This window comes from Bactrocera oleae, chromosome 4, assembly GCF_042242935.1.
Source record: "Bactrocera oleae isolate idBacOlea1 chromosome 4, idBacOlea1, whole genome shotgun sequence".
NCBI lineage: Eukaryota > Metazoa > Arthropoda > Insecta > Diptera > Tephritidae > Bactrocera > Bactrocera oleae.
The window spans coordinates 28,021,805-28,034,178 of record NC_091538.1 but is presented as its reverse complement, the minus strand read 5'-3'; the positions used below and the strand labels follow the sequence as shown (position 1 = coordinate 28,034,178).

The 12,374-nt window shown below is 31.9% G+C and overlaps 1 protein-coding gene across 17 annotated transcripts in view; it reads right to left on the bottom strand.

Moving 5' to 3' along the window:
- Positions 1–12,374, bottom strand: part of sns (sticks and stones) — a 90,403-nt gene that overhangs the window by 52,548 nt on the left and 25,481 nt on the right. For all 17 annotated transcript variants that reach the window (XM_070109098.1, XM_070109086.1, XM_070109092.1 and 14 more), the window contains 5 exons: positions 10,613–10,766; positions 8,927–9,063; positions 3,360–3,527; positions 3,107–3,238; positions 1,529–1,665 (listed from right to left, as the gene is read on the bottom strand). In XM_070109098.1, the coding sequence (XP_069965199.1) occupies positions 1,529–1,665; positions 3,107–3,238; positions 3,360–3,527; positions 8,927–9,063; positions 10,613–10,766 (728 nt within the window). The remainder of the gene's footprint in view (positions 1–1,528; positions 1,666–3,106; positions 3,239–3,359; positions 3,528–8,926; positions 9,064–10,612; positions 10,767–12,374) is intronic.

The following is a 12,374-nucleotide window of genomic DNA, read 5'->3' as shown; positions in this document are numbered from 1 at the left end:
CCTTTTCGATTTCTCCGTTAATTTCCTCATCTCAGCATGGATTTCGTAAAGGGATTCGACTATAACAAACTTACTTGAATTTGTAAACTCATCTGTATCATTGGGTTTTAGGGAACATAAGCATACGGATGTTATATACACAGACTTTAGCAAAGCTTTCGATAAAGTAAATATCTCGATTCTCATACATAAACTTGATCTGCTGGGCTTTCAGCCAAGATTCCTTCAATGGGTATCTTCCTATCTTTATAATAGAACACAACGAGTGATATTTGAGGATACACCTTCAGATACAATTAATGTTTCTTCAGGTGTTTCGCAAGGTAGTCATCTTGGCCCGATTCTGTTCTTGTTGTTTATTAACGATATCTCTTCAGTAATAGAATTCTCAAAAATTTTATTATACGCTGACGACGTAAAGCTTTTTAAATCATACACTTCAACTGAGGAAAGGTGTCTGTTGCAAACAGACTTAAACAATTTGGTTGCATGGTGTGATAGAAATGATTTGCCATTGAATCTGAATAAATGAAAGACGAGGTGCTTTTCCCGTAGATCTGTGCACCCCTCTTCTTATGTAATAAAACACCATATTCTGGAGCAAGTTTTTAACTATGTTGATTTGGGAGTTAATATGGACACTAAGCTTCATTTTTGTCTTCATATTGACACCATGGTCTTGAAAGCAAAAGCTGTCCTCAGTTTTGTTAAACGTTGGTCTAAAAAATCTACAGATCCGTATATTACTAAAACACTTTATACAACTTTGGTTAGACCTATATTGGAATATGGCTCTGTTGTATGAAACCCTAACTACCAAATCCATTCTGACAAGTTAGAGTATGTTCAAAAACAATTTTTCCTTTTGCTTTAACGCATTTCCGATAGGATTCTAGGGTAAATCTACCTCCATACACTAGTCGTTTAAAACTTATTAATCTACCTACACTTTCTAGTCGTAGGAAAATGTTTAGCATAATATTCTTAGTGAAAATCTTGAATGTTTAATATCCCGATTCGCTTTTCGAGGCAGTTTAGACCTTTACTGTTAAAATTCTGTAGATAAAATTTTGCACAAAACGAGCCATTCCGCCGTATATGTCATGAGTTTAATTCTCATTCCAGCACATTTGACTTATCTGACTCACTTTTCAAAATTAAAAAGTCTTTATTGTTTTCTCTTAATGAATGAAAATGTAACAATTGATTATATTGTAACTAAAATCTTAGCTGTTGAAATTTTTGTTTCTGTAGCTGAGCAGTTTTAGATCTCAACACTTAAAAAACTCTCTTGCCTTTTCTGACTCGGCTAATTCCGCACGTATGCGGACTGCGCCCCTCGCGTCGGTTGAGCGGGAGGAGGGTAATCGTTATGTTATTATTATTACAAAAAAAAAAAAAAAAAAAAAAAAAAAACAAGATTGTACCATTGTCTTAGGCAATAAAGCATGCCGAATTTGGTGCAGATAACTTGTTAAATAAAAAATTTTTAGCTATAAAATTATTATTTGAAATCTATTTTACTTACTTTCTTATCGTTCTTGTACCAAATGAGGGTGGCTAAGGGGTTTCCACCTGAAGAGACACATAGTAGTTTTTGCACAGAACCGGCTGGTATAATTTGTCCTTCCATGTAGCCAGAAATTATTGGGGTCGAAGGGGGATCTGTAAAAGAGGCAAAAACGTTAAAAGGATTGCACCAAATTTTCCGCAGTATGCATACATATGTGTATGCAAATTATCATGTTAACGATCTCCACAACCCGTATAATGAACATACCATATTACGTTCATTTATCTTAAACTAGTAAAAAATCAAATACAGGACTAATCAGAGTGTCGTAATACTCAGCAAAGTCAACATAAATGCATCAACCAGAGAATCGAAAACCATTATATTAGGGATATGGGGTTTAGATCAAGAAAAAAACCGATTTCATTAATAAACGGTTAAAAGTTAGTTAGGGGAAGGTCTGGATTGATTGTATTAACTTTTGGCATTACTCAAGTATACTGTAAAATATGTTTCTACACAATTAAATAAAGATAACTCACACATTAAATGACATATTCGATATGTGTCATATGCAGCTGCGGTAATTGGTGGACCGATTTCACACATTTGACTATATTAAATCATATATTATATTATGAATTCGCTTAATATTACTAAAACATTTTACATATTTACCGATATATATGGTATAAAGTCAATTTTTATGTTAGATATATGAGGGTTTGAGAAGTTTTTTTTATCACTACACATTATTACCATTATTAGTCATATGCCCACCTATAATTTAACACAGATAAGTATGGTATGCGTGCTCTTATAAATTGGACCAAAGCAGACAAAACGCTGAAAATTTCAAATTGTGTTTGTATTTGTATTAAATGTATGAACCAGACGATCGACGCTTAATTCAATTAATTATGCAGGTCAAACATATTGACATTCTGTCACCGAAATTTTGAGCAAAAACATCTTTCATGAGCTGTAATTAACTAACAGCGTCTGTTGAATACTATAATGATCCTCATGAAAAGTTCAATGAATGCAAATGCAAGTTATCGAGAAAAATAATTATTGTTAACATTTTATTTTTCATTTTAAGACTTTTGAGTTTTGCTTTTTATGCAGTGAAAATTACTTGTATAAATGTTAAAGATTCTGGACATCTTGAGTAACATATTGTACTTTAAACACAATTGAATTCCGAGCTCAACGGTTTTTGTGAGAAAGGAAAAACATTGTATAATATTTAATAGCACTAACTTATAATATATAATATACATATGTATGTAGGCATACTCAATTTTTTATTCCTAAGTCGCATAATATGCTTATAAACGCATATTTAAGTATCATATACCCATTTACATACCACACATATGTATATACCCAACATATTCCTTGTTACAAAGGATTGAGTTGGGCTATTTATAAATATAAAATATCTAACGTGACTAGCCCCCGCTGTGATATTTGCCTGCCGTTATAAAATAATTAACATTGGGAAATACAAAAAATGTCAATCATCAATAATATTAATAACGGAAATGTGTTGATATACATAAGTATAACTGAAAGATATATAATACTCACACAAAATATTTACTGTATGTGTTGAGACAACGTTCTCTGTTAACTGCATGTTTAGTCCATGACAAATTACTACAAGAGATTTTTTATTGGGTTCAACAGTTGTATTTATATTGGAAACAGTAACCCATCCACCTGAAAATATAGTATTGAAATCAATGCAAACGGGCAAATAGGAACACATAAATCTATATACATATGTAAATTATATCACCTTATTTTTAAAGCAATCATAATAATTTTAACTTTCATATACCTTCAGAGCTCACGTTTGTCTTTGAAGTGGCATTTCGAATTTGACGCCCGCCGACCATCCACTTTATTTCCGCTGGTGGATTAGACGGTGCAGTTGTACATGTTAGTGATACCACGACCCCAACACGCGCTTCAGTAGGTCCCGAAATCGATACATGTGTCGGAGCAACTTGGGATGAAATGTTATGATAGACGTGGATTATTTAATGAAAATAATTAAGAATTACATACATATATATGCATATAGTTTATAAATTTTTTTTTTATCTCATTATCATACATAAGTATGTATAACAAAAATCTGGACCATATGTTTCTGAGTCGCTTATTGTTACATACTAACATGCGTGTTTGTTCGAAAAATACCCCAGAGTGTGGTACAGTGCGTTGCTATGATGGAAAGCTTTATACTACATTTTTCACCAAAAAACTTTACTTATTCAAAACAATAACCTATTTCACGTACATACCAGCAAATCGAGAACATGGAGTCGAAGACTTTATGCCCGATTCGGCAATGTTACTTACCTAAACTCTATTTCATATCACAAAAGTTAGTTGTGTGGAAACTGAACAACGGTTTTGTAGGTGTTATTATTCTTTTTGATGTGGCGATATATAATATACAGCATATACATACATACATCGGCATCGTCTTCGGTAAGAAAAAAAATTTGGATCCGCTCCGATTAAATAAAATGTACTTTCCAGAAAGGTTTGCATATTAACATGCAACATACATATTTATGTCTGTTTGATAGTCATAGTATTGACTATGTTTAGGACAATTTAGAAAAATCAGAAAAAATAAAAAATGCAGACAGAGAGTTAAATGCGTTTAAAACTAAATAATAAACAAGAAAAAACGTTAACTTCGGTTGCGCCGCAGCTATAATACCCTTCACAAAAACAAAGGCCTCTTACAAGAACTTGATTCCGAACGTTCAATTTGTATGGCAGCTATATGATATAGTGATCTGATCTGACCAATTTCTGTGGAGAATAATTTGTTGCCTTAAGCAATAACTCGTGCCTAATTTCGTGAAGATACCTCGTCAAATAAAAAAATGTTCCATGCAAGCACTTTACTCCGATCGTTCAGTTAATATGGCAGCTATATGCTATAGTCATCCGATCCATACAATTTCTTCGGATATTAGATTAATGCTTGAAATAATAATACATCCAAATTTCGTGAAGATACCTCGTCAAATGAAAGAGTTTTCCATACAAGCACTTCATTCCGATTGTTCAGTTTGTATGGCAGCTATATGCTATAGTCATTCGATCTGAATAATTTCTTCGGAGATTACATTGTTGCCTTAACTAATAATCCGTGCCAAATTTTGTGAAGATACCTCGTCAAATGAAAGAGTTTCCCATACAAACACTTGATTCCGATTGTTCAGTTTGTATGGCAGCTATATGCTATAGTGGTCCGATATCGGCCGTTCCGACAAATGAGCAGCTTCTTGGGGAGAAAAAGAAGTGTTCAAAATTTCAGATCGATATCCCAAAAACTGAGAGACTAGTTCGCGTATATACAGACGGACAGACGGACGGACGGACAGACAGATGGACATGGCTAAATCAACTCAGCTCGTCACGGTGATCATTTATATATATACTTTATATGGTCTCCGACGTTTCCTTCTGGGTGTTACAAACTTCGTGGCAAAATTAATATACCCTGTTCAGGGTATAAAAAGAAAAGTAATTTAAGTACTAGTGCAATCAATGATCTTAAAATTTTCCAGAGGCTCCAAAAAATAAACACATGCATACATATAGTATTGTAATTGTTAATTTGTCCTCTTGGTATTTGAATATAAGAACATACAAACAGGTTGGCTGAAGAGTTTCTGCTCTTACAAAGAAATAGAACTACTATCTCCAAAAATTTTCCTTTGAGTTGGTACATCTGTTGTGAAAACACATGCAAAGTTACATGTCATTCTGGCAATTAATTCATTGTTTACATACCATTTGAAGTTGACGCGTCAGAGTATTTTTTTAATATTGGAAAAATTGAATATCGCGCAGCGATTAGATTCTATGATTTGAAAGATTTAAAAGCAAAGAAAATTTATGAACAATTGTTAGAAGTGTAAAAGGAGTCCTCACCACTGCACCGTTGAATTTTGGGCAGGTGAATTTAAACGTGATTGCACTAGGAAGTACGATTCACGCGAAGAACGACCAAAAACCGCAACCACACCACAAATCATTGAGCAAGTTCATAATATTGTTAGTGAAGATCCAAGTTTGACTAAGCTTGAAGTTGCTAATGCCATAGGCATCTCAGACGAACTAGTACTTCGTATTTTGCATGGAAAATTACATAATTACATCCGCATAATTTGGTGCGTTTTAAGCAGAATAGTTTTACAACTATGGATGACACTTGAATCTACCACCATGATCCTAAATTGAAACAAAAACGTTTACATGGAGAGAAACTGGTTGTTCAGCTCCAAAGCAGGTGAAATCACAACGATCAACAAAGAAGATCATGTCATCAATTTTTTGGAATGCAAAAGGAATATTGTTGATTGATTATCCGCAAAAAGGTAATACAATCAAATCTGAATATTATTACAGCCTTTTGGATCAGCTGAATGAAAAAATTCGTGAGAAATTTTCAACACAAAAACACTGGTTTTCAAAAAATAATTTTTCATCAAGATAATGCACCTGCTCACAAAGGTTATGTAACGAACAAAAAAAATTCAACAAATTAAAGTACAAATTGCTTGAGCATCCACCGTATTCACCAGTTTTGGCTCCCAGCGACTACTACCTCTTCACAAACCTGAAACAATTCCTTTGTGGAAAGCGTTTTTCGTCGAATGAAGAAGCCGTAGACGGGTATTTTGCAGAGCTTCCGGAAAGTCAGTGGCATTGATGGCATAAAATTATTTGACGATTATTGGAATTAGTGTTTCATTTTGAGCGCAGAAACTGTTCAACCAACCTGTACTTTTTTGTACACAACACATTTGAACAAGGCGTACACATTAAATAGCATATCATATGCATACATTTATGTAAATATATATACACAATGTATTTACTAGTACAAATTTATAAACATATGTACGTACTTATATATGTATATGCACTACTCGTATGTAGATGCACACTGGTACGAGTATGAAGTATGAGTGCGCTTGACAACACTTGGCATATTAAACAGAAACAACGCCTTGGGAAAACAACAGCTGCCACAGCCTCATCAACTGTTGAGTCTCAGCTCCCCCGCCAAGTACTGGATGCATACTCATACTCTTAGGGGGTACGTGGTTGTGATGAAAGCACAATGCTTAAAACTTTATGCGCTCAATATACGATTGTGTAAACCAGAGAGAAATACGATTAACGTGTAGATATGCAACTGTACGCATGTTTTAAGAAAATAGGTAAAATACATCCGTTGGGTAGTTTGAAATGCTTTAAGGAAACGTATTTTGTTTGAGTGCACACACACATTTACATTCATGTTTTTGATCATACTATGTACACATACTCATGCAGGTATGCCAGTGTATACCCTGCAGGGAAGCAACAAACTCTTAGGAAATATTAAAAAATTAACTGAAAAACATCAGACTTATACAAATTATGTAGCATTTTTCTAATAAGTTATTTTATTAGACCTGTGCTTTGGCTCTATAATACAACAATTATAAATGAAACGTGACAATTAACCAGAAGTATTTAAAAAAATCCAGTAATTTGTAAAAGAGAAGGCGACTAACTAGTTATTATATAGGTAATGTATGTACAAGTACATATGGATGTACATATTTATGAAGTTTTGTTGATATTGATTAATATTAAAAAACAACCAAAGACTAATAAAATCATGTTAGGACTCATAGAAAATTCTGATAGAAAAATAATACAGACATGTTAATTTCAATATATCCAGTGCTGTATTTTCAAAATTATTTTTATTTTTTCGATTTTATTTACAAAATTAGACATCTGTGTGTCAACACAAGGAACATATATTACAATAATGTTAAGAACATATCACAAGCTTTAATATTGCTATCCAGTGCTTAATTTTTTTTAACTCAGGTAAGATGTCGTATGGCGACTACGACTAAAATATGTCATTAGATTTTGCCAGTTGACCTTTGCCAGTAATATCGTTTCACTTTTACGGCTGAGTGCAACAATAAGCATATTCTTCTTCAAATAAATACAGCTCCTATATACATATGTAGACGTATATGTTCATAATCAATATTATCCAGGTTTGTATATTCAGCTAAAACACTAGATATCAACCAACTAGCGGAAAGATAAGTTTGACTTTAAAAACAAAACAAAAAAAAATCATAGTATGGTTTTTTATCCACCTACCATAAATTTATTTCTTTTTTTTATAATTTTCAATAGCTTCTGCACTAGTCTAATAGAAGTAACAAACAACATCAGCCTACAGAATAAGCATACGTATACGTATGTATGTACAAATATAATAGTATAAATTATACGAAATAATTTTGATAATTGAGACGATTATTATGAAGAGGAAAACAAACTATGGTATGATTGTTTCTTTATTGCTGTAATCTAATTGAAAAGATGCGTATTTATACCTATTAATATTTTTTGACAACTACAGTTCTATTGTCAACATTGCCGTGTGCAGGAAGTCGTACAAAATAAACAAAGAAACGAAAGACATATAAGTCAACAAATTGGTATGCTGTTTTTAATTAATTATCACGAATTATCATTATATGAAAAGAAAAATTCTAACAAAATGAAAAAAACAAGGAAATTAAAAAATTTTTGATTTGTAAATGTTTGTAAATAAATCAAAAATATGAAGAAAAAAAAAATGTTTTCCATACTATAAAATTGGGGAGCAGCAGGGTTGCAAATGATTGAATTAATATTTGAATAAACATTTTTTTATTTTGCAATCCCAAATACAGGAATAAGAAATAAAAACAACAATATTAATCCCAAATACCGGAATGAAAAAAAAAATTAATCAAAAACACAGAACAAAAATTAAAAAAATTTTTGGAAGCGCACTTAAATTTTTAATTCCAAATTCACGTTTGAAAAAAATTTGATCCCATGTATATACTTAAGAACAAAAAAAGAAAATGAATTAACATTTTTTCGCATTTGCTTACTTCGTGTTCTACCATTTCGAACTAGAGCTCGCATAAAGCCCTCATCTTCAAAACTCTAGAGCACTGGTCGACAAAATGCTAATTCAAACGACCAATTTTTAATTTTGATTTTGTGATTAAAAATTAAATTCTCAATCCCAACATGGCAATTACAAATTGAAATTTTAATTTAATTTTAAAACATTCGCAACCCTGGATAGTAATGCATAATATCGCAAACAAAGCTTAGTGGTCTAGAGTCGATTTTCATACGAAAGGCTAATTTTGGTCTACAATCAAATCAATTTTCCCACCATTTACATGTACATACACAGAAATAAAAAGACGATCTAGGTATAAAATTACTTACATACACGTGTTTATAATATCTAGATATGTATTTGAATGAAATTATATTTTATTTACTTACAAAGTACAGTTATGTCAATGTCTGCCTTCAAAGGATTCTGCGACATTACGTTGCTGGCCTCGCAACGAAAACGTGCATTATTGTCGCCCGCTTCTGCAGTAAAGGTGTAGATATTTTCAGATAAACGTCCGGCAGTTCTAATAAATATAATAAAAATTCGTTTAATTGCATATGTTGCACAGAGTACAATAGTTTTCTTCACTTAACGGTTATTTACAACATCTTAACTACTCAAGATTAATATTGAGTTAACTATATTAACATAATGAATGACAAAAATAATTGATTTCTGGATGTCCGTCTCATATCTCAGCAATATATTCCGGTGACATCCTTATGTTACAGTTACTACTTACATAGATTTCTCAATTTAAATTAAATCAGACTCTTTCACCTTAAAATAGATAAATTTAGCGTCAATGAAGATGTCGAAATAGAGGAGTAAATATAGAAATATGGCTAAACGAGTCTAACACCACTCTTGGTTGAACCGTGGAGTTTACGTGTGGAGTTGTTCTACACCTTGACCTAAAGCTTACATCCTTAATATAATAAATTCCGATCCTATAGTTGACGTTTTCCACATCAACTCATTATATTATATATAGCCTCTTCGGTTGAGTGAGACACATATATCTCATTTGAAGATGATTTCAATATAGTTTTAGCAGACGTAAAGTAAAATACGGAAATAAAACTATGAGTAAGTCTATGATTTATAATATAACTTAATAAGATACTAAATATTAGGGTGGAGCGAATCTCCAGATTTTACCCTCAGGCTAAGCAAAAAAAAATTTTTTTTTTCGCTCCACCCTACTAAATATGATTGTAATCAATTCACGATTTAGTTAAATATGCAATATGTAACACAGCGTATATTAGTTTTGTTCACCTAACGGTTGTTGGTATAATAGAGATAGATATGAAGTGATAGGAAAAAGAAGTGGCATATGTGTGTCACTTCAGAAGAGCATATTTTGAAGGCGACAAAATAAATATTCATGAAGATCAAACATTTTTCGTTTTATTTACAATTTCCGGAAACTTTCTGATCACAAAGTACCATATAACTACAAGACCCCAATTTTGTTTAATTTGTTTCAAGTTTATATCTAAAAAAAAATTTAACTCCTAATGACGCACGATATCCGTATCAAAAAATTTAATATTATATATTTCAAAAATTAGTTTTCCAAAAAAGTTATTACAGTTGAAAACTTTAAATTATTGGGATTAATCTTTGGGGAAACTTCTCAATTGATTTTTTGTTTATCTGTCTCTGCAAGCGATCAGCAGACCGGTGAAGCAGGATTTTCGGTATAATTCATGTTAGTGAACGAATGGAGCCGATAAATTAACAAAACTACAAAGATTTCAATAATTCGATAATTTAGTCACTAATTAATAGAGATCTTATCACCAATCGCTAATGTATGTAGTTATGCAAATCCTGAAATAGTTGCAAAATCTTCTTATATATCATAAATGTTCAATGTTCAATACTACTACTAATAAACAATAAATCCTTAACAAATTATACAAGAAACTTAATGAGAAATCACATCGTGACCAAATGTTTCGAAACTGTTCATGACCGTTAAACTATACTCGCAGATCTATGTTAAATATGTTATTCAGCTGACTAATACAAGAAATTCTGATTTTGCCACTCATTTTACTCACCTATAAGCCATTCGGATTTGAGAACCATTCTTATACCAAATTAACTGCGCTGGTGGATTTCCTCCTCTACTCCGACACACCAACTCTATTGTTTGACCCCTTCGTAGAATCTCGCCTTGAGTATAACCCTCGATATATGGAGGACCTGGTGGATCTGAAATGTAAGCAATAAAAAAGAAATATACCTATATTAATCAAATGTTCGCTTTCCAAACATTTTTAGCGTACGAGTGTACTTTGAAGAAGGCATGGTAAAATATGTTAAGATATACATTGTACATATACATATGCATATTTATACAACTTCCGGTATTAATACCGGAATATCTTAAGATAGATTATCAGCAAAAGAGGCAACTCTGAATTTCATTAAGATATCTCCCAGAGTGACGAATCTTAACTGATTATACAAGTATATAATGACTTTCGTTATTCTAGCAGACTATATGCCGAATATTTCGGGCAGTGTGTGAGTTATCTTCATAAAGTTGCTAGGAAACAATGTACGCGAAAAAGTTACTTACATTGATCTTGACTTCCCCACTGACTTTAAACTATAGATAAAACAATAATGGTGACTTTTACGTATATTTCTAATCTTTATTTAAAGAGTTTTAATACAGTTTTGTTTTTAAGATAGACCGGGTATTTTGTCGCAGAGTATTGTTTTGCTTAGCAGTAGCAACTGTCAACATATATATATATTTTGATTAGAATCCCAGCAAATCTTATGTAAACTTTGACTTCCGAATAAATTATCGAAAGATATTTGTTTATTCAGTATATAAAAACTAAGCAATGTTCATTGTAAGCTTATTTAAAACTTGTAAGTGTTTGGAAATATTCAAATATTTTGTTAAATTTAGTTTTAAAAGTATATTTTGAAAATCTTTTGTGATTAAAATACACGTACATATATTAAGACGTCATATAAGATATCTAGCTTGTTAAACTAATTTTAATTATGTATACTTTTCTGTAAAATTGAAACCAAAAAATACCCAAGAAATACATTAAAAAATCTCAAAAATATTTTCTTTCCTTAATGGCACCACTGTCAAATGATATAAAAAATGTGGACTTTGACAGCGCTCTCTCGAATCAAAGAGTTTCGGATAATTTTATCCATGCTTTAAACCGTTTATGTTGGTCAAAAATAACATATTGTGGCGAACAAGAATACCAGAACAAATCAGAATCGACGATAAACTGCCAGAAGCAACTAGACAGCGAATTCATAGTTGCCCGAATGTTAAAGTAGCGAACTTTTGTCAGAGAATGTTGATGAGTAGAGAAGGAGCAAATGTTAGCAGTACTAAAATGTTAATTGCTAAGAAGGAACATCGAAAACGCGCAAGTTCGAAAATAAAATGTCACCACAGCTGTCAATTTACGCAACGAACTACACCACTCTATAAGCAAAATGTATATACATACATATGCACAGATGTTCTTTGATATGCGCATAAACAAAAATTGAAATAATAAAAACGAAAGAAATTGACTTCTGACAGGAAAATTTAATAATCAGGAAATAATATTAAAATAGAATTCAAATATCAATTCATAAAAAAGGGTTATAAAAATAAAAAAGGACTATATAATATATGATTGGATTTGAACTTAGGCAAAATATTTCACGTTGCAATAAAGAAGTCTGCTATACAAGCAGCACCACAGACAATATTCAAACTCTTATGTCTAATCTGTGAACTCAAACGGCTATTGCTGTTTACTTGCTTCAATGTTCATATGTCTATAT